The sequence below is a fragment of the Malania oleifera genome, chromosome 2 (assembly GCF_029873635.1).
Source record: "Malania oleifera isolate guangnan ecotype guangnan chromosome 2, ASM2987363v1, whole genome shotgun sequence".
Lineage (NCBI taxonomy): Eukaryota > Viridiplantae > Streptophyta > Magnoliopsida > Santalales > Ximeniaceae > Malania > Malania oleifera.
In genome coordinates this window covers 102,395,853-102,419,556 of record NC_080418.1, presented here as the reverse complement: position 1 = coordinate 102,419,556, position 23,704 = coordinate 102,395,853, and the positions used below count along the sequence as shown (strand labels likewise).

Sequence of the window (23,704 nt, the reverse complement as noted above, 5' to 3'; positions counted from 1 at the left end):
ACTACTTAAATGAACTAATTTTTAATTAATTAATCTTGCAACATATTAATCTTGTTTTGTCGAGGAGTATGAATTTTGAACCTTAGATATAGATTTGCGTAGATGTAGACAATTTTTAATATAATTTTATATTATATTTTATCCAAATCTAATACAAATCCAAATTCAAAAGCTATCCAAACATAAGGTAATTTTTTTTGTTCTAATGGTTAGGCATCACAGACACATTGAATTTATAAATTCAATCCCTTTTACCCTTACTTGCCCTACCTTATTTTGCACCCTATAAGTTATATTATTTGCGGCAAATATTCTTTGATCTAATTTTTTTTTAGGTAACACTTAAACTAATCCAAATAATCTTTTATAGTTATAAAATATATCATTTGTTAGAAGATATCAATAGCTTAGTAGGCTACTGTCATATGCATGGTACCCTACTGATTAGTGATAAAAAAATAATAAACTGACTTTGCTAATGCAATAAATTAGATGGTGACATTGGTGAGCCTCCTTTCCTTGCTTATTAATCATGAAAATATATTCTAAGGATAAAATTTTTATATCCTAAAACAATCCTTGAAGTAATAACATAAATTCAACATTCAATGCATGGTTAAGATAAGCAATGCATGATTTGGTAATTAAATAAGTAACATTTGTTAGGATTGGAGGAGCCCATGGGTGGGCTTGATACACACCGGTGAACACCAACTTGACCCAAAAGCTTAAGCTTATTGGATCTTGGGTCCAACCATGTGTATAAGTATCTATCATTCACTCAAATTTTCCAATGTATGACAAACTCACAAGTGGAATTCTCAACAACTTTTCCCTTACCAATATTTAAGGTCATTTAATTTAAATAATTGTCAGATCTTGTAAGGGAACTTTTGAATGTAATCAATCTAATTCAAAAGATTTAAATATTCAATCTCGAAACAACAAATAAGATACAATTCAAAAATCTCCCATTCTGGAAACAGAGAATACAAATAAAATATTTCAATGGAAGCAAGCATAATTTAATAAATAGATTTTAAAAATTCAAATATTCAGCTTGATAAACAAAATCAGTTTATTTAATAAAGTATAGATCATAGCTAATTGAATTACATCAAAATATCATACACAGATACACTGCATTAGCAGTTATTAGACACGTCATTAGATGTTTAAGCAAAGTTTAACAGAAAATCTATGGACCAAATTTAGAGTCAGATCCTCTTATTACAGTCTAATAAAATATTCATGCACCAGATTGCCGTTTCATGCAAAGTGTAATACAGTAAACTAAACATACAAACTCAAATCACATATGAGCAACACATTCACTAATCAAAGTGACATAAAAGAGTTTGAAGATCATCGAAGAAACTTAGTTAAAACAGTCGCAAACAACACAAGTTATTCCAAGTTTCTTCAAGGTAAAGAGAAGGGTTAACTGTATAGCAGTATAGGTGATGCTGGGTTTCGTTGGGGGTTTAAAAGCTCTCCTTCCAGTCCTATATAAATGCTACTTCAGCTACTCATTAATGCGTGTAATTGTGCCCAAAGTCATTGCATTGGAACATCTTAATATGCATATGGTTCCCCAGTATACTCAATTTCAACAATGGCATTCCCGTTTAATACAGAACATCTCCATTTTACATCAATTTTTGCACACATACAGAAAAATAATAGGTTCTTCATTTGCTTTTTTGTAAAGGATTCAAGCTGTGCAGGGTTTTCTAGTTGGAATTTTGTAAAAGCGGTATTTCATAAATCTTTATTACTACTCTCCACGGTCATTTTTAAAATTTATTTAGTTTTTAAATAATTATAAAAACAGTTATGACCTTTTATGCGACCACTGTTATTTAATGTTTTGTAACCATTATGGATCCTTTTACGACCGTTTTATGATTATATATATATATATATATATATATATAAAATTATATTTATGTACACACACTTATCTTGAAGTTAGAGATTGATAAGGATGTAACTAGTAGGGCTTTCTTCTTTCTCACAAAATTATTTGCTTTGAAAAACCTTTTGTTAATGGTCCAATGGTGATTCCGTTCTTGTGGTTAATTATAGTTGAAATATATTTTCCGGGCTAAGCAAATTGTGCTGCTTTTGTCCCCCAATTGGTGTGTTGTGTTTTTTTTGTGGCTCATATACTTGATAGATTGCATAAACAAGGAAGAAGACATAGTGGAAAATCACATGTGTTGAGGAGTAGCAGGGAAACAGTCCATCGTTTGACTCCAGAATTTAGACAATTTACATTCTGTCTGAATCAGTTGACCGTGTGGCCCAATCAGTCGACGGTTTGGCTCGAGAACCCATTGTAGATTTTCAAAATTTGAATGTGAACGTTAAATTGGTTAGGTTTTTGGAGGGAAACCTTCAAAGTGCTTATGAATATACCATTCTGGGTATATTTAGAGTGAAGAAGATCATTGTAAGAGTGATTCTATTGTATGTTCTTTGAAACTTAAATAGTGAAACTTTGTCGATTGCTTCCGTGGATGTAGATATTACCAAACCACGTAAATCTTTGTGTTGTTCTTACTTTCAGATATATTGTGTGTGTGTGTGTTCTATATTTGTTCTTCATTAGTTGTTGCGTTTAATTTTTGTTGTGCAATTTCGAGTTTATTCACAACAATTGGTATCGGAGCGTTGTTGTTGTGGCATTGGGCACTTCATCTGCGAAATTTTATGTTGTCAAATTTGATGGAAAATGAAACTTCGGTTTATGGCAGAGGAGAGTGAAAGATTTTTTTGTGCAGCAAGGGATGGCGAATACCTTGTATGGTGTTCAACCGGAAGATATGGATGAGGCTAGTTGGAAAGAGTTAGAGGCAAAGGCTGTTGCTACTATACAATTGTATTTCGCCGACGAAATGCTCTATCATGTCATGGAGGAAGATTCTCCTACGGCTGTTTGGCAAAAGCTTGAAAGTCGGTACATGTCCAAATTGCTTACTACAAGCTATTTCTTAAGTGGTGTCTTTATTGACTTGAGATGGTGGATGGTTCAAACTTGAACCAACACATTAACGCATTTAATCAAATCATAAGTGATTTAATGCTGGTTGAAGTGAAATTTGAAGAGGATAATAAGGCGTTGATGCTACTGAATTCCTTGTCAGCGACTCACACATATGAGAACCTGGTTACCACTCTTACATGGGGGAAAGAGACCCTAAAGTTGGAAGAGGTGACAAGTGCGTTGTTGGGGTTTCGTCAAAGGATGAAAGTCTGCGATGAAAATTCACTTGGAGAAGGATTTCTGGTGAAAGGTAACCATGATCGTGGTAGAGGAAAATTCAGAAATGGATCTAGTCAAAAATCTAGAACTCAATCCAAGAAGAAAAAGAATATTTGGTATTATAAGTGCAGTAGAAAGGGACAAATTAAACCGAAGTGTCCAGATTGGAAGAAAGGAAATGCTAAAAAGCATAAAAGGACTTCAAAATCAACAAATGTAGTTCAAGAAGAAAAGTTAGCTTGCAGTGATAGTGATGTACTTTCAATTTCGACAGGGTTGGATCGCCTCACAGACTCATGGATCCTAGACTTTGCATGTTCTTACCGTATGACTCCAAATAAGTGGTTCAACACTCATATGTTAGTAAATTTAGGTTCAGTTCTTATGGGCAATGATGTCGCTTGTAAAATCATTGGTATTGGAAGTGTTAGAATAAAAATGTTTGATGGTACTTTAAGATAGCACTGGGCACATGCAGTGAGTAGTGAGTAAGTTTCTCTCTAATTCTAGTAGATAACACTGGGAAGCCGTCAAATGGATTTTCAGATACTTACAGGGCACTTCTAGTTATGACATCATGTTTGGCAAGCAACAGGATAGTCCATCAGTTGTGGTGTTTGTTGATGCTGATTATGTAAGGTATATGGATGACAGAAGGTCTACAACGGGTTATGTCTTTACCCTTGTGGGAGGACTTATATGTTGGAGGCCCATGGTACAATCCTTGGTGACATTGTCTACAACTGAATCTGAATACATGACAGTTACCAAAGCTGCAAAGGAACCCTTATGGCTTACTGGTTTGGTCAAAGAGTTGGGTATACAAAGTGGGATTGTATTACGTTGTGACAGTCAAAGCGCTATATACTTGGTGAAAAATCAAGTGTACCATGCCAGAACCAAACATATTGATCTAAGGTTCCACAAGGTCCGTGAATTGATTACTTCAAGTGATCTTGTACTGGATAAGGTTCACATATCTGAAAAAGCTGCGGACATTTTGACAAAATCAGTTACTACTGAAAAGTTTAAGCATTGCTTGGACTTACTTCATGTCTCCAAGTGTTAGAAAGGAGACGGACCCAACCTAACATTCCAAGGTCAAAGTGGAGCAATGAGCTTTGTTTTCATGTTCTCCTAAGGGGTGTATACTCGCCAAGATAGAGATTGTTGTATTTTTTGTGACTTATATATTTGATGGATTGCATAAATCACGAAGAAGACATAGTGGAAAATCACATGTGCTGAGGAGAAGCAAGGAAACAATCAACCTTTTGACTCTAGAATTCATACAATTTACATTCTATCTGAAATAGCCGACGGTTTGGCCTAATCAGTCGACAGATTGGCTCAGAACCCAGCGCAGATTTTCAAAATTTGAATGTGAACATTAAGTTGGTTGGGTTTTTAGAGGGAAGCTTCCGAAGTGTTTATAATTATACCATTCTAGGTATATTCAGACTAAAGAAGATTATTGTAAGAGTGATTGTATTGTTTGTTCTTTGACACTTACATAGTTAAACTTTGCTGATTGCTCTCGTGGATGTAGGCATTGTCGAATCACGTAAATATTTTGGTTATTGTTCTAGCTTTCAAACATACTGCGTGCATGCGTGTGTGTGTTCTATATTTGTTCTTCATTGGTTTCTGCATTTAATTTTCGCTGTGCATTTCTGAGTTCATTCACAACAATTGTTATCAGAGTGTTGTTGTTATGCCATTAGACACCTCATCTACGAAATTTGATGTTGTCAAATTTGTTGGAACATGAAACTTCAGTTTGTGGTAGAGAAGAGTGAAAGATTTGCTTGTGCAGCAAGGGATGGTGAAGATTTTGTATAGTGTTCAACCGGAAGGTAAAAGAACTAGATGCAAAGGCTGTTGCTACAATACAATTGTGTTTGGCCAACGAAGTGATCTATCATGTAATGGAGGAAGATTCTTCTGCGGTTGTATGGAAAAATCTTGAAAGCCGGTACATGTCCAAATCCCTTACTAATGAACTATTTCTTAAACAACGTCTTTATTGACTTAAGATTGTGGATGGTTCAAACTTAAACCAACATATCAATGCATTTAATCAAATCATTAGTGATTTAATGCGGGTTGATGTGAAATTTGAAGAGGATGATAAGACATTGATGCTACTGAACTCCTTGCCAGCGACTTACACATATGAGAACACATATGAGAACTTGGTTACCACTCTTACATGGGGGGAAAGAGACTATAAATTGGAAGAGGTGACAAGTGCACTGTTGGGATTTCATAGAAGGATGAAAGTCTTTGATGAAAATTCACACAGAGAAGGACTTGCGGTGAAAGGTAACCATGATCGTGGGAGAGGAAAATTCAGAAATGAATCGAATAAAAAATCCCAAACTCAATCCAAGAAGAAAAAGGATATACGGTGTCATAAGTGCGATAAAAAGGGGCAGATTAAATCAGAGTGTCCGTATTAGAAGAAAAGAAATGCTAAAAAGCATGAAGGGACTTCAAAGTCAACAAATGTAGTTCAAGAAGAAAATTCAGTTTGCAGTGATGGTGATGTACTTTCAGTTTCGTCGGGGTTGGATGGCCTCACGGACTCATGGATCCTAGACTCGGCATGTTCTTACCATACGATTCCAAATAAGGAGTGGTTCAACACTTACAGGTTGGTAAATTTAGGTTCAGTTCTTATGGGCAATGATGTCTCTTATAAAATCATTGGCATTGGAAGTGTTAGAATTAAAATGTTTGATGGTGCTGTAAGAACCTTGAGCAATGTAAGACATGTACCGGACCTACGGAAGAGTCGTTTCACTTGACACTTTGGATTGTAATGGATTCAATTACATGTTTGAAAGTGGGATTATCAAGGTGTGTAGAGGTAATCTGACAGTGATGAAAGTGCAAAAGTTAGATGAAAATATTTATACACTGCAGGGAACTACTGTTGTAGGTGGAGATGCAAACGTAGATTCTAAATTTGATGAAACCATTTTGTGGCATATGCGGCTTGGGCATATGGGTGAACATGGTATGAAAGAACTTCACAACGGGAAACTTTTGAAAGGTATGAAAACATGTAAGCTGAATTTTTGCAAGCTTTGAGTTCTTGGGAAACAAAATAGGGCACAATTCAAATTAGCTATTCACAAGACGGAAGGTATTCTTGATTATATACATTCTAATGTTTATGGGCTTGTTAGAGTAGCATCATGAGGAATACATGCTTATTTTATGAGTTTTGTTGACGACTACTCATGGAAAGTGTGGGTATACTTCATGCGGCACAAGCTTGATACGTTTGCGAGGTTTAAGTTATGGAAAGCTGAAGTGGAAAACCAAACGAAGAGGAGAATCAAATGCCCGATGACAATGGGACGGAGTACGCTAATTCTAGATCATTGATTTTTGTGAGCCGCAGGGTATTAAGAGACGTTTCACTGTTAGCTGGACACCTCAACAAAATGGCGTGGCTAAAAGGATGAACCAAACTCTAGCGGAAAGAGTTCGGTGTCTCAGACATAATGCAGAGCTACCAAAGAACTTCTGGGCAAAGGCAATTAGTATGACTTGTTTTTTGGTAAACCGATCACCAACGGCATCACTAGAAGTGAAAGTGATAGAAGAGGTATGGACAAGAAATGCAATAGATAATTCTGGATTGAAGGTATTTGGTTGTCCAGCCTATGTTTGCGTGTCTAGTGAGGATAGATCAAAGCTTGACACAATGTGTAGACGCTGCATCTTTTTGGGATATCAAAAGGGTGTAAAGGGGTTCATGCTGTACGATCCAATGGCAAATAAAGTGGTGATCAATAGGGATGTAGTTTTCGATGGGAACGCTATGGTGAAGCATACTTAAGAATTTGATTGAAAGAAATAGGAGTTAGAAAATTGGAGCAGGGACGAACATGTTGTGCAGGCGGAGTTAGAAACTTAGGGCAATGATAAGATCTTGGTCCTCTAATTGCAGGGAGTTCTAGTTCGGGAAACCACTAAGTTGATAGTATTCCTATATAGAGATCCAGGCGCACTATTAGACCACCGCCAAGGTATAGATTTGAAGAGTTAGTATCTTATGCTTTCATTTTCAATTGCAATGATCCAACTACTTTTCAAGAGGCAGTGCACGACTAGGAGAAAGTAAGTAGATGGGTGCTATGATTGAGGAAATGGAATCGTTGCATAAGAATCAAACTTGAGAGTTGGTGGAGCTTTCGAATAGAAAGAGTGTGATAGGTTATAGGAAGAAGGACGCAATTTTGGAAAAGGAATGAGATAAATTTAAGGGACGGTTAGTGGCAAAGGGGTAGTCACAGAAAAAAGTGAGTAGATTATTATGAAATCTTCTCACCCGTGGTCCAACACACTTCCATTAGGGTAGTGTTGGGGTTAGTAGCACATTATGATATGCATTTGGAACATATAGATGTGAAGACGACATTTCTACATGGTGACTTGAAGGAACATATTTATATGGTACAACTGGAGCGATTTAGTGAACCAAGGCAAGAACACTTAGTTTGCAAGTTGAAGAAGTCTCTTTACGAGTTGAAACAGTCTCGAAGGCAATGGTACAAAAGATTTGATTCCTATATAATCAGGGTAAGCTGCAGAAGATGTGAGTATGATTGCTGCATCTATGTGAAAAAGTTTGATAATGGTGCTCTTATTTTCTTATTGTTGTATGTTGATGACATGTTAATAGCTACGAAGGATTTAACTGAGGTAAATCTATTAAAGGATCTATTGCATAATGAATTTGACATGAAGGATCTTGGTCTAGCCAAGAAGATACTTTGGATGGAGATTCACTGGGATAGAATTGTAGGGAGTTTGTGGTTATCTCAGGGTTGTTATATGGAGAAGATGTTGGAAAGGTTCAGCATGGCTGATGCTAAATCGGTATGTACACCTCTAGCGAGTCACTTTAAATTGTCTATGCTGAATACCCAAGTATGAATGATGATATCAGGGACATGTCAAAGGTATCCTATGTTAGCGCCGTGGGGAGTTTAATGTATGCCATAGTGTGTACAAGAGTAGACTTGGCTAATGCAGTGAGTGTGGTGAGTAAGTTTCTCTTTAATCCTGGTAGACAATACTACGTGGATTTTCAGATACTTACGGAGTAGAATGGAGACGGACCCAACCTAACGTTCCAAGGTCAAGGTGGGGCAACGAGCTATGTTTTCACGTTCTTCTAAGGGCGTATACTCGCCAAGGTGGAGATTGTTGTACTTTTTTTTTTTTTTTGTGGGTTATACACTTGATGGATTGCATAAAAAAGGAAGAAGACATAGTGGAAAATCACATGTGTTGAGGAGCAACGGGGAAGTAGTCGATGATTTGGCTAAATCAGTCGACGATTTGGCTCCAAAATTTAGACAATTTACATTTTGTTTGAAACAGTCGATGGTTTGGCCCAATTAGTCGACGGTTTGGCTCGAAACCTAATGCAGATTTTCAAAATTTGAATGTAAACATTAAGTTGGTTAGGTGTGTGGAGGGAAACCTTTGAAGTGTTTATAAATATACCAATCTTGGTATATTTAGAGTAAAGAAGATCATTGTAAAAGTGATTGTATTGTATGTTCTTTGACACTTACATAGTGAAAGTTTTCCGATTGCTCCCATGGATGTAGGCATTGTCGAACCATGTAAATCTTTGCATTGTTGTTCTTGCTTTCAAATATACTACGTGTGTGTTCCATATTTGTTTTTCATTAGTATTTGCATTTAATTTCTTCTATGCAATTCTGAGTTCATTCACAACAATTGGTATCAAAGCGTTGTTGTTATAGCATCGGACACTTTATCTACGAAATTTGATGCTGTCAAATTTGATCAGAAACTTTGGTTTGTGGCAGAGGAGATTGAGTGAAAATTTTGCTTTTGTAGCAAGGGATGGTGAAGGCTTTGTATGGTGTTCAACTGGGAGGTATAGATGAGGCTAATTGGAAAGAATTAAAGGAAAAGGGTGTTGCTACAATATGATTGTGTTTGGCCAATGAAGTGCTCTATCATGTCATGGAGAAAGATTCTCCTCCAGCTGTTTGGCAAAAGCTTAAAAGCCGGTACATGTTCGAATCTTTTACTAACAAACTATTTCTTAAGCAACTTCTTTATTGGCTTAAGATGGTGAATGGTTCAAACTTGAACCAACAGATCAACACATTTAATCAAATCGTATTTGATTTAATATGGGTTGATGTGAAATTTGAAGAGGATGATAAGGCGTTGATGCTACTAAATCTTTACCAGTGACTTGCACATATGAAAACCTGGTTACCACTTTTACATGGGGGAAAGAGACCTTAAACTTAGAAGAGGTGACAAGTGTTGGGGTTTCATAAAAGGATGACAGTTTGTGAAGAAAATTCACACAGAGAAGGACTTGTGGTGAAAGGTAACCATGATCGTGGGAGAAGAAAATTTAGAAATGGATCGAGTCAAAAATCCCAAACTCAATACAAGAAGAAAATTGATATCCAGTGTTATAAGTGTGGTAGAAAGGGGCACATTAAATCGGAGTATCCAGATTGGTGGAAAGGAAATGTTGAAAAGCATGATGGGACTTCAAAATCAACAAATGTAGTTCAAGAAGAAAATACAGGTTGAAGTGATGGTGATGTACTTTCAGATTTGTCGTGGTTGGATCGCCTCACGTACTCATGGATGCTATACTCGGCATGTTCTTACCATATGACTCGAAATAAGGTGTGGTTTAGTACTTACAGGTTGGTAAATTCAGGTTCATTTCTTATGGGCAATGATGTATCTTGTAAAATCATTGGCATTGGAAGTGTTAGAATTAAAATTTTTGATGGTGCTGTAAGAACCTTGAGTAATGTAAGACACATAACGGACCTACGGAAGAGTCTCATTTCACTTGGCACTTTGGATTATAATGGATTCAATTACAAGTTCGAAAGTGGGATTATGAAGGTGTGCAAAGGTAATCTAACGGTGATGAAAGGGCAAAAGTTTGATGGAATTATTTATACACTGCAGGGAACTACTGTTGTAGGTGGAGCTGCAGCCGTAGATTCTGAATTTGATGAAACTGTTTTGTGGCATATGTGGCTTGGACATGTGGGTGAACATGGTATGAAAGAACTTCACAATAGGAAACTCTTGAAAGGTACAAAAACATGTAAGCTGAATTTTTGCAAGTTTTGTGTTCTTGAGAAACAAAATAGGGCACAATTCAAATCAGTTATTCACAATACGAAAGGTGTTCTTGATTATATACATTCTGATGTTTGGGGTGCTGTTAGAGTAGCATCATGAGGAGTACATGTTTATTTTGTGAGTTTTGTTGACAACGACTTATAGAAAGTCTAGGTATATTTCATGCAGCACAAGTCCAATACATTTGCGAGGTTTAAGTTGTGGAAAGCTGAAGTGGAAAACCATACGGGGTGGAGAATCAAATGCCTCAGGTCAGCAATGGGACCGAGTACACTGATTCTAGGTTCATGGAGTTTTGTGAGCAGTAGGGCATTAGAAGACATTTCACTGTTCGCTGGACACCTCAGTAAAATGGTGTGACTGAAAGGATTAACCAAACTCTAGTTGAAAGAGCTCGGTGTCTCAGCCTTAATGCAGGGCTACCAAAGAACTTCTGGGCAAAGGCTGTTAGTATGACTTGTTTCTTGATAAACCAATAACTACGGGCATTACTTGAAGGGAAAGTGGCAGAAGAGATATGAACGGGAAATGTAGTAGACTATTTCGGATTGAAGATATTCGGTAGTCTAGCCTATGTTCACGTGTCTAGTGAGGATAGATCAAAGCATGACACAAAGTCTAGACGTTGCATTTTTTTGGGATATCAAAAGGGTTTAAAGGGTTCAAGTTGTGGGATCTAATGGAAAACAAGGTGGTGATCAGTAGGGATATAGTTTTCGTTGAGAAAGTTATGGTGAAGTGTGCTCAAGAATTTGATGAAGAGAAACAAAAGCTAGAAACCTAGAGTAGAAATGAACATGTTGTGCAGGTGGAGTTAGAAGCTCAGGGCAATGATAATGATCTTAGTCCTTTAGTTGCAGGGAGTTCTAGCTTTGGAAACTAGCAAGTTGACAATATTTCTATATGGAGATCCAGACGCACTATTAGACCACCGCCAATGTATGGATTTGAAGTGTTTGTATCTTATGCTTTTATTACCAGTTGCAATGATCTAACTACTTTTCAAGAGTAGTGCACGACTAAGAGAAAGTAGGTAGATGGGTGCTATGATTGAGGAAACGCAATCGCTGAATAAGAATCAAACTTGAGAGGTGGAGCTTCCAAATGGGAAGAGGGCAATAGGTTGTAAATGGGTATATAGGAAGAAAGAAGCAATTTCAGAAAAAGAAGGAGAAAACTTCAAGGCACGGTTAGTGGCAATGGGATACTCACAGAAAAAAAGGAATAGATTGTGATGAAATCTTTTCACCTGTGGTTCGACACACTTCCATCAAGGTAGTGTTGGGGTTAGTAGCACATTATGATCTGCATTTGGAATAAATGGATGTGAAGATGACATTTCTCTATGGTGACTTTGAGGAACAAATTTATGTGGTATAACTGGAGGGATTCAATGAACTAGGGCAAGAGCACTTAGTTTGCAAGTTGAAGAAGTCTCTTTACGGGTTGAAACAGTCTCCAAGGCAATGATACAAAATATTTGATTCCTATATGATCAAGATAGGCTACATAATATGTGAGTATGATTACTGTGTGTATGTGAAGATGCTTGATGATGGTTCACTTATTTTATTATTGTTGTATGTTGATGACATGTTAATAGCTGCGAAGGATTTAACTAAGGTAAATTAGTTAAAGGATCCGTTGCACAGAGAGTTTGACATGAAGGATCTTGGTCCAGCCAAGAAGATACTTGGAATGGAGATTCACTGGGACAGAACTGCAAGAAGGTTGTGGTTATCTCAGGACGGTTATGTGGAGAAGGTGTTGGAAAGATTCAGCATGGCTGACGCTAAACCCGTATGTACACCTCTAGCGAGTCACTCTAAATTGTCTAGTACTAAATGCCCAAGTACGAATGATGATATCAGAGAGATGTCAAAAGTCCCTTATGTTAGCGTCGTGGGGAGTTTAAAATATGTCATGGTTTGTACAAGACCAAACTTGACACATGTAGTGAGTGTGGTGAGTAAGTTTCTCTTTAATTCGGGTAGACAACACTGGGAAATCATCAAATGGATTTTCTGATAGTTATGGGGTACTTCTAGTTATGGCATCATGTTTGGCAAGCAACAAGATAGTCCATTAGTTGTGGAGTTTGTTGATGCTAATTATGCAGGGGATATGGATGATAGAAGGTCTACAATGAGTCATGTCTTTACCCTTGTGGGAAGACCTATACATTGGAGGTCCATGGTACAATCCTTGGTGGCATTGTGTACAACTGAATCTGAATACATGACAGTCGTCAAAGCTGCAAATGAAGCCTTATGCTTATTGATTTGGTCAAAGAGCTAGGTATATAGCAAAGTGGGTTTGTGCTACGTTGTGACAGCCAAAGCGCTATCAACTTGGCAAAGAATTAAGTCTACCGTGCCAGAACCAAGCATATTGATGTAAGGTTCCACAGGGTACGGGAATTGATTACTTCAGGTGAACTTGTATTAGATAAGATTCACACATCTGAAAACGCAGTGGACATTTTGACAAAACCGGTTACTATTGAAAAGTTCAAGTATTACTTGGACTTACTTCATGTCTTCAAGTGCTAGAAAGGAAACGGATCCAACCTAACGTTCCAAGGTCAAGGTGGAGCAAGGAGCTATGTTTTCAATTTCTCCTAAGTGGCATATACTTGACAAGGTAGGGATTTTTTTTTTCTTTTTTTGTGGCTTATATACTTGATGGATTGCATAAACAAGGAAGAAGACAGTGTGGAAAATCACATGTGATTAGAAGCAGCTGGAAAATCGTCAACGGTTTAGCCCCGAAATTCAGACAATTTACATTCTGTTTGAAATAGTTGACGGTTTGGCCCAATCAGTCGACGGTTTGGCTCGAGAACCTAGCTCAATTTTTTAAAATTTGAATGTGAACATTAAGTTAGTTGGGTTTTTGGAGGGAAACCTCCAAAATGTTTATAACTGTACCATTCTGGGTGTATTCAGAGTGAAGAAGATCATTGTAAGAGTGATTGTATTGTATGTTCTTTGACACTTATATAGTGAAACTTTACCGATTGCTTCCGTGGATGTAGGCATTACCGAACCACGTAAATCTTTGCGTTGTTGTTCTTTCTTTCAGATATACAGCGTGTGTGTGTTCCATATTTCTTCTTCATTAGTTGTTGCTTTTAATTTCTGCTGTGCAATTCTGAGTTCATTCACAACATGGTGAGTATACGCTAATAGAAAAAGGTTATTGTATCTTGGAAATAGATGTCAACAAGCCTTCCTCATCATATTAGAGGAGCGAAATCTTCCCTAACGACACTGTTATGCACACTTCGACCAATAAATTTTCTCAATTTTATTTATCACATCGTGTGTTCATATTCAATTTTTTCAACAATCTTAGGATGTGTTTGGATCAAGGATTTTACTTGGGGAAGGAAAAGGAAAAGAAAAGGAGGAGGAAACTCATCTTCATTTGTATTTTCCTTCAACATTAAATACCATTGAAAATGTAATTTTTTGAATATGATTAAAAATATGAAAAATTCAAATATTAATGATGTATAGAATCAAAATATTGTTCCTAGATTTGGTATGTTTTTATTTATTGTTTTATTTTCGTTTTCCTTAGTAACCAAATATAAAAATATGAATTCTTTGATCCTTTCCTTTCCTTAGTACTTTTCAAATTCTAAATAGAGTCTTAGGGAATAGTTAAAAGATTTATTCTAACTAATATGCATGTTGCTCTTCTCAATATCAAGGTTTTTTCCTAATATATTTACAATTAAGAAGTTCAGTGACATATTTTAACATTATTATTATTATTATTATTATTATTATTATTATTATTATTATTATTATTTTGGGTTTAAATAGTAGTTTTGATTTGTTTTTGTTAATTAATTGGACTGCGTGGATTGTGTTGTTGCATTCAACATTTTTAAGATATAAATAAGTTATTTATATACCTAACATGCGTCATCACCTTAGGCTACATGGAAAAGCCATAGAATATTTGAATATTTTCCTTTCACAAATTTGTGTATATACAAGTGGCTTTTAAACAACATACCTTGTATAATTGTCACAATTCCACTAAAATTTAGAATATTATTCATTTTGAAAGTCACTAGTAAAACAATATAATTTTGTTATGACTTGACTTGAATTTATTTATAAGTACATGCAGTTGAATTCTTTGATTGCATTATTTCAATTTATAAACCATAATATGTGTCATCATTTTCATTTGATTCTAAGGTTAGTTGATCTAATTTTCATTCTTGATAATTTAGATACATAATTTAAGATGAGGACTACTGTTATTTATTTCATGCTTAACAACTAGGAAGTGATATAAATGGCTTAGTTGGGTGAATAAATATTGTTGTTATGGTTTTTTTTTTTTTTTCAATTTCAATATTTATTAATTATTGGATTAAAAACAAATGGGATTTAAAAACCTAACTTGTACAACTTTTTGGATTAACGAAAATCCTTTTATTTAGGCATTTTATATTTTTTTGTAAATGCAACGTTGTAATGAAGAGTTGTTGTCATATATCTACTGGTTCATAGATAGATTCAAAGTAATGAAATGAGATGAAGTTTCCAAGAAAGTAACTATAAGAGTTATTATTTTTTACTTATTTATTTTCTCACTACTTGGTTGAAACTATTTTTTGATTGTGGTCATTTTTTAATCTCTATGGTATATTTTTATTTAAGAGTGAATTTATAGTCTATGTCCGAAGCTATTTTCATCAATAAGCATTGAGATTTTACTTGAAGTTCTTTTTTCACTTTTCATGAATTGAATGATGATAGTAAGGGATGTGCAGTCCAAATCAATTAGTACCACAAATTGTTTAAGGACCTAAAAGTGAGTATATTACTCTTTAGATGACTTTTGTCCTAATCTTGGCAAAGTTGTAAGTAGCATCTGACATACAAAAGAAAATCATGTGTCATTAGAGTATGTCATGGTGCACTTTATCATAGAGGGAAACATGTTTTCATGTTTTTGATTGATGCGAGTTTACAATTAAAGAAAAATATAGGGGACAATGTATTACAATCTGAATATGCTAAGATAATTGTGACCTTGTTGCTTTTAATGAATTATATTCGCCTAGATATAGCACATTCATTTTATAGATTGTGTCAATAAAATCAGCATCCTAATTGATACAATTAAGACAGCAATGAGATACTAGAGATTATGGTTTCATGTATAATAGGTTTCCCTCCATATTAGGAGGCCACAACGATGCTATCTAAATCTCTTATTCATATAAGATAAAATCCACTAGGGTTCTTACTATAAGAGGAGGCGGTGTGTCATGAAAATTATCTTGACAAATTGTTATAGCTTGGTCTACCATGGAATTCGAGTTTATTGCCTTAGAGATGGTAGGAACTGAAATTATGTGGCTTAAAAATTTCTTCATAGATATCCCTTTATATATGGATGAAACAAGTTCTACTTGTGTCTTTGTATTGTGATTTCCAAGCTGTAATAGCTTATGCAAAGAATAAAATTTATTATAAAGAAAATATTCATATGAACCTATGACATAATGTTGTAAAGTAACTGCTAATTCCGAAAGTAATATTCATAGATAATGTGAGATTAGAGACGAATTTAGCAAATCCTCCAACTAAATCATTAAGTAGAAAGCTACAGTGTGATTCATTGAGGGGAATGAGGCTTCCGCTTATAACCAAAGGTAAAGAGTGATGGTAACTCAACTTATGTGATAAAAGATATCCAATGAGTAGGTTCATATAAGTAAACCAAATCATTGATTGTCCTTGTATACACTATCATTGAATTTATAAATATAACTCCTATGGTGAGGATTGTGCAAGACAACAAGTTGTGAGGTTGAGCACTTGCTCTTAATGAACTCCATATCTCTTATGGGTGTTTTTCTTTATTATAGTGCACACTTCATGGTTTCACCTATATGGGTGTGGAGTGAGGCTCCTCCTATGTAATTTTAGGTAGGATTGCTAGAACACATGAAATATAAGAAAGATGCATAGTGTCGTGGACAGAGCTTACAATGATCAAAAGGAATCACTCTTTCCAAAATCCTTCAAAAGTGTCAAGGAGACACACCTGTGTGGTGGCAAGACTACAACAAGTTGAGCCTAGCCGTACTCATCCTTATCCAAGCAAAAACTGAAGTGTCTAACCTAGTGGTCAAATCTCGTGACTCAACGACCTTTAAGCCAAGTAAAGTCATAACTAATGAATTCGACTTGAATAGTAAAGGAAATAACTCACATTCCACTAGTACTAAGGGTAACTCTCATATCCTCAACACAACCAGGGCCTCACATGACGCCACCCAACTATATAGTTGATGAATAAGAAAGACATGCATACATCCAAGCCTCTAGACTAAGAGTGCTTGCACGATCTCATTCCCAAATGGATCATTCATAGGGCTCCCAATCCCATTTGAAAGCCCGAAGACAGCCCTTAAGAATCTCAAGCCCCTGAGCACTCCTTAGGGTTGCTCATTTAGTACCCGTAGAGATACTTGGGGAGGTAGGATGCCCACCTGGTGTACCCCCAAGTAACTACAAGGGATCTAATGATCATACATCTTAGGTTCTAGAACATCACAATCAGAACTATCCAGACCAACCACAATGTCACCAATACATACCGAAACCATCCCAGTGACAATAGAAAAACTACATCCAAGTTAACCAACCATACCTCCAACACAATAATTATACACCCAAACCATGTGTTAGGGTCATAGAACTCTAAGATCCTAACATATAATCTAGTCACGTCAGCTCGCATTGAACAGTTGAGCTTTAGACTGTAATGTGGACAATAAGCTTAATTGTATGATTTGTAATAGGAATTAGGTTCATAGAGTCTTCATGTCCCACGTTGTTTTGGTGGGTCACAACTTATATATCTTCCTAAGAAGCCAATTCAATAGCGAAATGAGTGTGTTCATTTCTTTTGTGCATTATTTTCCACAATATTAAAGGAGAAAAGGAAGAATAGGAAGAAGAAGATTTTGATTTTGGGATAACTTGAGGTTTTAGCTCCTAGCCTTTATTTTATAAGCTACACTATTTTCCCCTTTTTTTATTTTTCTATATGTCCATTGTAGAAAAAATATTTTATTTGCTTGATATTTTATGAGTTTTATATATAACAAATGTTTATTAGCTTTGCTTTGTCCTCTTTCTTATTCTCTTTAACTTACATATTTTGACTTTGAGAAATATTTTGATTTATATATTATGAAAATAATATTTACATTTTATCATAAAGCAGTTTGTACTTAAATTGAAATATTTAATTCTTATAGATTGTAGAATTGGATTGAAAGTAAATTATTTTACATGTCGTATATTTCATTTATAATTTGTAAACAAGCTATCTTTGGTTTTTAATACCAAAATATCTGAAGTAATTTACAATGTGATTTATGAGCAAAATTTCGTAGTTTTGGAATAGAATTCTTATGCAAAAATAGTTTGATACTTAATTATATAAGTCATGATTTGCTAGCTTTTAGTTTCATTTGTGCAACATATTGTTTATGAAGTGATAAATTAGTGATCTATGGTGGCTACTTAGAACTTTCTCAGTTTTTCTCAGAGTTCATTAAGGACGATTGCCATCGCATGCTTTTTTTTATATATATAAAAAAAATAGTGATCTTATGGTTTCAATCATTAATCAAAATTTTTCATGGAAAACATGCTTCTTGTTCTATTACTTTTTTACACTATCTTTAAAAAGTTAGTATGCCATTCAACAAAACGATATTAGATGCATCTTTTCTAAAGTTTAGAAAGATACAAAGAAGTTGTTCACTCCAATTATATTTTCAAGAATATGTATTCTCAAGTATTCGCCGACTATGATTAGAGATCATGATAATTAGGTATTTGTTAAGAGTTTAAAGATTGATAATGGTTTTCTAAAATTTTCATTACAAATGATCAGTTAATAATTTTCTAACTCAAATCTTTAAATATCTAAAATAAATAAGCTTGATAAAAAATTTTATCTAGTCCTACTTAGACCTAAATCTTGAAAGAATATTTATCATCTAATTTTAAAATATAAAAATTCATTACTCTAAAAAATAATTCACATGATCTACACTTTCAAATATATATTTATATATATATATAGCAAATTGTCTATCTAGATTAAGCATGATTGAATTGGTCTAACTTAATTTTTAAATAATACTTTATCTTATTTCTAAAAGAAATGAAATGTATTTTTGTGCAGGTTCATGAACCAGCCATGTTCATGCTGATGGCCATTTTTGCCCTTTACAACCTATCCACTTTGTCAGAGTACATTAGAACTGGCTTTAGTATTCGTGCATGGTGGAAGGGCCAAACGACATTCAGAATAATCACAATATCTGCATGGTTATTTGGAGCTTTAAATATAACACTGAAGCTTCTGGGAGTTTCAGAGACAACATTTGAAATTACACGGAAGGGCAGATCTACCCTCGACGAAGATGGCAAGTATGTTGATCCCAGCGACTTCACCTTTGATGAGTCCCTGGTTTTTGCACCGGGAACCACCCTTGTGCTGGTGCATTTCGCTGCACTGGTTATGGAATTTTCAGGGTTCCAGCGGCCATCGAGCCATCACGGAAACGGGGCAGGGGTAGGGGAGATTATTTGCAGTCTGCTGGTGGTAATAACCTTTTGGCCTTTCGTGAAAGGCCTATTTGGAAGGGGAAGACATGGGATTCCCTCGTCCACCATTTGGAAGTCAACAGTTGTGGCATTTCTACTATTGCAGCTCTGCAAATGGGCCTCAGTGCATGAGACGAACTATTTATATTAGTTTATCGGAAGGACATAGTTTATTTTGAGGTTGGTAAGGTCGTGGATGCATGGTGAGAAGAGTAAAATTATGTAGTTGAATTTTAGATTGGAAGGATCGGTTTGAATGTGTTGCCTTTGCAATTTTAGCTTTATGTAGTTCCACATTTGCGTTAATAACCAATACTTGTCCTTTTTCCTTTCTATTGTATTATACACACACACACACACACACACACACACACAAATAGGTAATATATGTGTGTGTGTCGTCTATATATATACATGTACAAAAAGAAAATATGGAGGAAAACAATAGATGCTAGTTTGCAGGAGCTAACTATTGACGATTTGCGTGAAACTGTCGACGATTTTGGCAGGATGAGAAGGAAATGGTTGACTATTATGCAGTGTTTTATCGACTATTTGGTCTCAACTCCAAATCGTTAACGGTATGTCTAAAACCATTGACAGTTTTGCTCGGTTACTCAGCATTGGTTTTCAAATTTTGAATTGGAAAGTTGTATAGGTTGGGTTTCCGCAAGGGAGGGGGGAGAATCTCTGCGAGAGTTATATATACATGTTGTATGATGTAATTCTATGTTTGTGGGCATAAGATAGTAAAAATTCACTATTGTTTGCTCCCGTGAATGTAGGCATTGCCGAACCATGTAATTTTTTGTATCTTTGTTTTATTGCTTTCATTATAATATGTGTGATTGTGTTTTCTGTTTATTTCATTCATTACAAGAAATGAGGTTATTAGTGACAATTTTAAATCGGTACTAATAATAAAAAAATCGTCACTAATACTATTAGTGACGGTTATCTCAGTATTAGTGACAGTTCTAGCTTTGTCAGCATATCTATGGATATTAGTACTTATTAGTGACGAAATATTCAAGTTGTCATTAATAGTAGAGTATTAGTGACAAAAAAAAAAAAAAAAAAACCATCACTAATATCCTACTACTGTCACTATAAATTATACATATGGTCAGCTCAAATTCGTTACTAAAGCGCATGTATTAGTGACAGATTTAATAATCTTCACTAATATTACTGTAGTAGTGACGGTCAAGAAACCGTCACTAATAGTGCGCTTTGTAGTGACAATTATTAAAACCGTTACTAATAATTAACTAATAGTAATGATTATAGAAAGCCCCCATAAGATTGATTCTATAGTGACGGTTTTGGTAATTTAGTGACGGTTTCTAAACCATCACTAATACATATCCTATTATTAGTAACGGTTTTGCAAACCGTCACTAATGCTTTGAAAAAAAATAATTTTTTTTTTAAAATTTTAGTAAAAACCTGTAATTACATTTTAACATACATAAAATTGAGTTAGAATTACTAAAACATTCATAAATTATTAAAATTTAAAATACAAATTGTTCAAAATTAAAATACATATAAGTACAAATTCAAATTAAAATATAGAAATTAATTATGTTCATTTAACAAGAAATACAAGAAAAGTCAAAAGTTGCGACTGAAGTGTCTGACATCGTTGTAGTGTTTTGAGAGCCGCAAACCTTACAAAATAATAATTTTACAAGAAATTAGCTAGCTAGTATACAATGTTTGAACATATATGTACATAGCATGATTTTGTGTTCATAACTAAAGAACAATCCATATTTAATCATAAAGCTTTAAGAGTAGAGTACGATGTTTAGAGTTTTCGGAAGAGCCTTAATATTAAAAAAGCAAAGCACATGATGCAAATGAGTTCTTCATGCTCTATTTCTAAGAATGATGCTCAGTTCCTCTATTTATGTTCTTATGTATGCATTTTCATTTTAGAATGAAGATCAATCTTCATTTAGCAATCACTTATTCTTTCAATAACAATTTAAGCATGCATCATATTATAAGCATTTAGCACTTGATTTTTGGGCTTTGATTATTTTGGAAAACTTTTAACAAAATTTCGGTAGCTTGCTATCTGTAAATAGAACATTTCCTAAATCTGTAAATCAAAGAGAGTATACCAGATAGCCTAGTAGTTTTATATAACATTCGAAACATAAATCATTGCGTCAACCATGCAGGTGGCATTCCCGATAAGGCATGCAATCAAGTAGCTTAAATAATAGTTAAAAAATATAATCCATCCATTAAAGAAATGTAATCATTCACTTGGTTTGCAAAAATGAGACACAAACTTTCACTTGCTTATTTGGGTGGCCATCCAAGAACACGCCTTAACTCTGAAAGCACTTGTGGGGCAGACGTGTCCAGGATTTTTTTCTTTTCCGATGCAAGCCTCTTGTGCAATCGCTTTTGATGATCTGCTAACTCCATGAATAAATCCCTTACCTCCTTAGCTATCCTGTATTCTGCAGTTCCTGAGTGACAGAGCTTTAATTCTTCGCCAATTATAGCATTTGTACTCTGTAATTCCTGCTACAATATGAGAATCATAAAAATCAATTATGTAATTCCACAACAGAGCTCCAACAATAGCACAAAATCTCACTTTTATAGTTGATGATATTTTCTAAAAAACTAACAAAATAAAAATGAAAGAACATGCCAAGGACGTCGGTTTTAGGTTCCCAATTAATGGTTTAAACAATTCATGTCTTGGTATCTTTTCAGTTATCACCCACGACCTGTAGAAAATGAATAAAACAATGAAAGCCAACTGACAAGGGAAATATAAGTTCTAATGAAAGCAATTACTTCAAATCCAATATAATTTGATATAGAAATAGAGCAAAAAGCGGATACTGTACAATCAACAATAATAATGCATTAAGTTGATACCTTCCTGTTGAAGATGCTATAATGTGCTTTGGATTCTCCAAAAAATTCCTATAATTTCTCTAGGTTCTCTTTAGAATCCAACACAATGATTCCCCTCGTGTATGTCTCTGAAGACAAACTTGAGAAAATGCAAACTTGTGTTGATATGATCATCTACTTCTGTATGAATTCAATAACTATTCTTGCGGACAAGTTTTTCTCCAAATTGTCAATTAATACGAAATGGTCATAGCTAGTGATTCTATTCATAAGTGAAGTTTCCATGCCCGTATTTAAATCTTGCTCTATAGACTGAGACAAAATTGACTTGTTCTTGACATTTGAACTATAAATATCCTTATGGTAGGTAGCACTTCCAACACTAGAATCACCGTCTTCTTTTGAATCTGAACCAGACGCTAGTAGGGCGGTAGGCCAGCTCTCCATTGTTAAATTGTGTCTAAGAAAAATATGTCCTGCTCTGAACAGAATAAAGTACATTAGTTCATAAAGTGAAAAAATAAGTCAATCTCATACCATATAGATTAATAAGGAGTTAATTTATAGTTTCATTTTGACCAGTAAACCCCCTTTACAATACTATACAAAAAAAGAACATCCAAATCAGTGGGTGGGTTGCTCGTGAAGATGCGTACAGTTTCGTATGGTCATTATGAGACTATCTTCGTAACAATGGACAGATGAAAATAATTTCTGATATTATCCAAGAAACAAAACCGAATACATATATAGGTGATATATTGTCTATCCTCGCTAGTGTGGTTGACATCACAAATTAGAATCTGGAGGAGTTGGCAGTAGAATAGAGTGAGCAACCCATGTCATTTTAAATATAATGCTTGAAGAGAAAGATCGTCACCAATAGTATGAAATTATCTGTTAGCTTAACCTTTACTAGTTGACTCAAGATCCCCAAAAGGGGTGGATTATTAGTGACAGTTGAAAACGAAGGTGTAGTCCCAAGAGGGGGTGAATTGAGTTTTTTTTTTTAAATTATTTAGTCTTTTTTTTTTTACAAATTCACAACCTTTAGTAAATTCATCAAATACACAAGAATTGTTTAATTTTAATTCTTAATTTGATTAACCCAAAATTCAATATCAACACAATACAATAACAATTGACCAACCAAACAATCAATTAATCAACCAATCAAAATACCAATGTATAAGCTGCAGCATTTTGCAATATTTAGCGTTTGCAAAAACTCAAAGTAAAGTTTGAATGATAGCCCTATATTGATTTTGATTAAAGCCCCCTGTTTAATTTTTGTTTGCTTCCTTTTAACTAAGGTTTCCGAAAACGATTAATCAACGTACTCCCTTTAAGGTTTCCGCAAAAGATTAATCAATGTACTCCCCTAAATTAAAAGTCTTCTCAATCTCAGCTTTTAGCTTCTTGCATTCAAAGACACCACACAATTTATATATACAGAAATTTAAAGAGAAAGGGTAGAGAGTGAGACTGAGATTTTTACGACGTTCATCTTATACCCAGCTTATGTCCTTGCCTTAGGTCAATACTACCTAAGGATTCCACTAAACCCTTCCTTTCCGGGCTGAACAAACCTTTACAAGCCGCCTTAAGGTTAGAGTCCCCTCTCCAAGCGATACCCCACACTTGACCCAATGATCCAAACAGCCTTGAACCATCAAAGAACTACAAAATAAGAAAC

The 23,704-nt window shown here is 34.9% G+C and overlaps 1 protein-coding gene across 1 annotated transcript in view; it reads left to right on the top strand.

Annotated features, from left to right (window-relative positions):
• The window catches only part of LOC131149113 (cellulose synthase-like protein B3), a 44,439-nt gene extending 24,992 nt beyond the window's left edge, over positions 1–19,447 (top strand). The window contains exon 9 of the mRNA XM_058099228.1: positions 18,695–19,447. Within this exon, the coding sequence (XP_057955211.1) occupies positions 18,695–19,270 (576 nt within the window). The 3' untranslated portion in view covers positions 19,271–19,447. The remainder of the gene's footprint in view (positions 1–18,694) is intronic.
• The last annotated feature ends 4,257 nt before the right edge of the window (positions 19,448–23,704 follow it).